At 47.5% G+C, this 4,764-nt stretch overlaps 1 protein-coding gene across 1 annotated transcript; it reads left to right on the top strand.

Annotated features, from left to right (window-relative positions):
• Nucleotides 1–117: 117 nt before the first annotated feature.
• Nucleotides 118–1,071, top strand: LOC113408977 (olfactory receptor 10A7-like). Its single transcript, XM_026662481.1, has one exon. The coding sequence runs from the start codon at nucleotides 133–135 to the stop codon at nucleotides 1,069–1,071; it is 939 nt and encodes a 312-aa protein (XP_026518266.1). The 5' UTR covers nucleotides 118–132.
• Nucleotides 1,072–4,764: the final 3,693 nt, after the last annotated feature.

Below are 4,764 nucleotides of genomic sequence, written 5' to 3'. Positions count from 1 at the left end.
TGCTGGGCTTCCCTAGAGCCACAGACCTTTGAAGAAAGGCATCCAATCTTGGTTGATAGAAGACCTGGAGATGGTGGATACACCATGTAATACCTGTCTCTGTTTGTATTCCAGTTGAACACTTATGAAGTAATGATGAACTTGAATCGAACGGTGGTGACTGAGTTTCTTCTCCTGGGATTTTCTACCTCTCCAGAGAGGCAGGTTTTACTCTTTGTGGCACTGTTAGCCATTTATCTGGTCACTGTGGTGGGAAACCTCCTCATTATCCTTGTAATTTTGGTGGATCCCGCCCTTCACACCTCCATGTACTTTTTCCTCTCTAATTTGTCTGCCTTAGAGGTTGGTTACACCTCGGTCACTGTCCCCAAAATGCTGGTGAGCCTCATCTCAGGGGACAAACGCATCTCCTTTGCTGGCTGTGCCATGCAAATGTGCTTCTTCCTTTGCTTTGGGAGCACAGAGTCTTCCTTTCTGGCCACGATGGCGTATGATCGCTACGTGGCAATATGCAAACCCCTGTGTTATCCCATGATTATGAACAAGAAGGTGTGTGTTCTGCTGGCAGCCACTTCCTGGACAATCGGCATCCCAGCCCAGCTAGTGCAGACCGGTTTGGTGTTCACCTTACCCTTCTGTAGCTCCAAAGAGATCAACCATTTCTTCTGTGACCCAGCCCCTCTGCTGTTGCTGGCCTGTGCTGACACCTCCATGAATGAAACATTGACTTACATCATGGTCACTTTCTTTGGAATGGTGCCTTTTGCCCTGATCCTGTTGTCCTATATCCGGATTATCGCCACCATCCTTATGATGCCATCAGCTGAGGGCAAGAGGAAAACCTTCTCCACCTGCTCCTCCCACCTCATTGTTGTGGCTTTATTCTATGGTTCTGGCATCCTCCTTTATTTACGACCAAGGTCCAGTGGATTTCCAGATGGCGGTAAACTTCTCTCCCTGTTTTACACTGTTTTGCCTGCCATGTTGAACCCTTTTATCTACAGCCTGAGGAACAGGGATATCCAAACCGCCCTGAAGAGAAATATGTGGCACAAAATTGTTCCTTGCTAGCGCTGAGTGGGAAACAGATTTCCCAGCCTGTTCTGCCTCAGGATGAATCTAAGGTCTACTAAAATTTTTCACAAAGAACAAGAGCAATACTCACCCACCCCAGAATAGCCTGGTCATTAGGGCCATAGTCGGCGGGTATAATAGGCCAGGGGAGGCTAATCCTCCCCTAACCCAAGCTGTGGCCCCAAGCACGCTCTGCCCCAAGGCCGCCCTCTCCCCCAAAGCCAGCGGGGGCTCAGCTCTAGGTTTCCTGCTTCAAAACAGGGAGAGCAGGGATTCAAACTCAGCTCACCCACATCCCCTGAAGCACCAAGCTGTAGAGCTTTAAATATGGAATTATTTATACAAAGTGGAACAACTCCCACCAGCATGATTGGTAGAGTGACCCCACACTCCCCAGGTTAGTGTCCTATCCCCAGTTTGCTCTTGGAGTGGGCTTTCTTTTTTCGTTCAAATCCCATTGTAGACCAATGAAACATTCATCAAAACCAAAACTTTCCCTCCAGAATTTCCATTTCAACAAATTGAAATTTTCCACTGGGAAAAAAAAAACTTTAATTGAAAAATTCCCAGTGACCTCTAGTCCTCAGAGAATGTGACTTGTCTAATAAGCACACTGCTGGGGGCACAATTGGCCGAAGTGCTTATTGTTTTTGGTCGTCTTAGTGGCTGAATTGAGACTCCTTGGGCATGATTTCTGAGGTGGACTGGGATCTCCCAGTGACCTCTGCTGCTGTTGTGAGCACTCAACACTTCTGAAAATCATGCTGCAGACCTATCAAGTTGGTGGCTGACCACAAAAATTCCTGACGGAAGTGACTCTCAAAACATTGCTTCAGAAATCTGTAGCAGAACCAGGACTAGAAGCCAATTTTTCTTGGCCTGAGGCCACTAGATCATCCCTTCTCTTCCGTTAGGCCTGTGCACCATTAGCTACACACTTTTCAGCTTTTGCAATGAACTAGGGCGGGGCGTAGAGCTGCCTAGAAAACAGAATTTCCTTCCTGAGGGTGTTGGAACAAATTTTCATCCCAAGTTGACAGCCAGGGGACAAAAAGTGAAACCTTGAAAATTGTTCACAGGCTCATGGGGCCGCTTGACTTTCTGGGCTGCCCAGGGAGATGGGAAGCTGCCTGTCCAGTGAGCTAGCTGCTGAGGCATTGGTTGCTCAAGGAGTCGAGGTGATGGCTGCCCAGGGAGTTGGGGAATGTCTGCCCAGCAAGTGGGCTACAGCAGAGCCAGTAATGCTGAGCGACCAGCAGGCTGCCTGGGACCTGTGCAGTCCTGGTCACCTGGCAACTGGCCTTCCAATTGCTAGGCTGGCTGAATGGTGGGCAGGTTAGCCGGTCTGCTTCCCGGTCTGGTTACATCAAAAGCTGTGACAGAATTCACCTGTTCCCAGGGAGCACGTCAGATCTGTTGAATGAGCAACACGGGTCTGCCGGGAAATTTTCAGCCAGCTCTAGCAAGGTCTCCTCATCTCCATCCACTACAGATCTCCATTCCAGTCATTGTCCATTCTGGGGTCCTCTGGACCAGATCGCCACATGCTGTAAATCAGTGTGGTTCCATTCACTTCCATAAAATGTCACCTGTGAAATGGAGTGGCTGATACTTGTCGGTCTTCTGGGACAGAGGTCTGAGGTCTTGCTCACTAATAAGGGGTTTGGAGTGCACAGATTTCCTAATAGCAGTCATTCAGAGGAGTGAGAATAGTCTCCTGGCTCCCAATCCAGTGCACCTTCCCCTGGGCCAGAGAGTAATCTGGTGAGGGAAAGGATAGAACTGTACCCAGAAGACAAAACAGATTACCGTGTGTCTACCTCAGAACAATGCAGGAAGGTCAGTGGTCCCCAAACTTTTCAGGGGACTTTTCCCCTGACCCCTGTCCAGACCCCCCCCCCCAGGAGCAAGGGCTTTGACTCCTGGGGGGGTGGAGCGCGGATAGGGGTGATAGGGCTGAGGCTGGGGCTGCAGCTGGGGGCAGGTCTGGGGCCAGGGATGGGGATTTGGATGGGGCTGGAAGTGGAGCCGTGGCTGGGTCGTGGTAAGGGCTGGCAACTGGGGCCATGGTCAGGGGTGGGGCTGCGGTTGGGGTCCAAGGTAGGGGGTGGGGCCGGGCACAGGGCCAGGAGCCAGGGCCACGGCTGGAGGTGGGGCCGGAGCAGAGTTGGGGGCTGCTCCCTCCCCACCCCCCATGGGGGCTGGCCTGGGCCCCACCACAACCCCCAAACATTCCTCCACATATGCCCCACAGTTTGGGTATCACTGGCCTAGGAGCATGGTTGGGAGTTGATATTTTCAAAGGGTCGAGCGTATTTTACTCTCCTAGCTTCCTCTGACAAACCCCAGCTGGAATGTTAAGGACTGTAAGTGACAAATGTTGAATGAAATCGGTTGAGCTAGTATAAATGGTGATTTTCCATTGCTTAGAACTCAGCCAAATCAAGACACACTTTTCTGGCCACCTTTGAGTTCTAGACCACCTCACATTTCAATTTCCTATTTGAATCCTTTGAAGTATCAGAGCTGTTCAAATGTCGGTCCCTGGTCATTGTCAAAGGCGGCAAATTTCCACACATTTGTCACCACCCTGCTTCTTGGAAACAGCTGAAAAATGGAGCCAAGGCAGAGGCCAAGTAGGAGAATTTTGCCACATTTCTAAGCAATTGCAAATGGGAGTTGGAGTGGGAAGTGTTAAACAGCCTACTACCAGTGTTGCTATTGCCAGACCTATAATGCAGCTAAAGTCACATCATTTAAACATACATCAATAAATAAAATCATGTAAACTCAGATGACTCGTTGAACTTTATGTAGATGTGTCAGCTGTGTGGAAAGTAAAATGTTAATAAATTTCTGACCTATAATGAGTATTGGGTTGTTAAGCTGGGGTAACATCACGGATTGGCTCCCAAAGGAATCAGAGACACACTTCGTCCTGCCTTCTGCCAGTTACCCTTTTTGTGAATTAATTAGGAGATGGAAGATTTCATATATATATTCTTGCATCTGTGACTCACACAAGAGGGAGGGATACGCTGCACTTTATGTGCAATGGGCACATGGATTGCAGATGAGTTTCATTCTGTTTTACACCTGTTTTACATCGATAATTTCAATACGTGTCATTTCAGTTTTTGACTGTTTTAATTTTATATTTTAGTATAATTTGCTTAAATTTCTAAACAAAAAAAAATCTTTATTTGTTTTTCATTTTCCTCCAGAATTATTTTAGTTGGGCAATTCATTGAAACCAACTATTTCCAGCAAAACATTCTGGTTTTGATGCATTGCTATTTTCTAATAAAAAAATCTTTCATGAAAACATTTCTGGCCGGTTCCAATCTGAAGATCACTGCTGGTCAGGTGCTCAAATGAGCCCAGATCCCATGTAGCTATCTAAATGATTTGTCTAGATTCTCCAAGGCCGAGAAACAGATTCCATCATCTCCTGTTGCTAAGAAGGGGCAGGAGAGGGGACCTGCTGGAGGTTAAACACTTTTGAAAATTTGATCACTTCGTGTCGATGCCTAAGTGGGAGCTAAGGGCCAATGACCATATTTTAAAAGTTATTTAGACACATAGAGGGATTTTCAAAGAGCAATAAAGCACCTAACACCCATTGAAATCAATAGGAGTTAGACATTTATCTACATCTTTAGCTGACTAAATACCTTTAAAAATCTGGCC

The sequence above is a fragment of the Terrapene carolina genome, unplaced genomic scaffold (genome assembly GCF_002925995.2).
Source record: "Terrapene carolina triunguis isolate 2854851 unplaced genomic scaffold, T_m_triunguis-2.0 Scaffold27807, whole genome shotgun sequence".
NCBI classification, from domain to species: domain Eukaryota; kingdom Metazoa; phylum Chordata; order Testudines; family Emydidae; genus Terrapene; species Terrapene triunguis.
The sequence above is the reverse complement of the archived record's forward strand: the minus strand, read 5'-3'. Positions and strand labels throughout refer to the sequence as shown.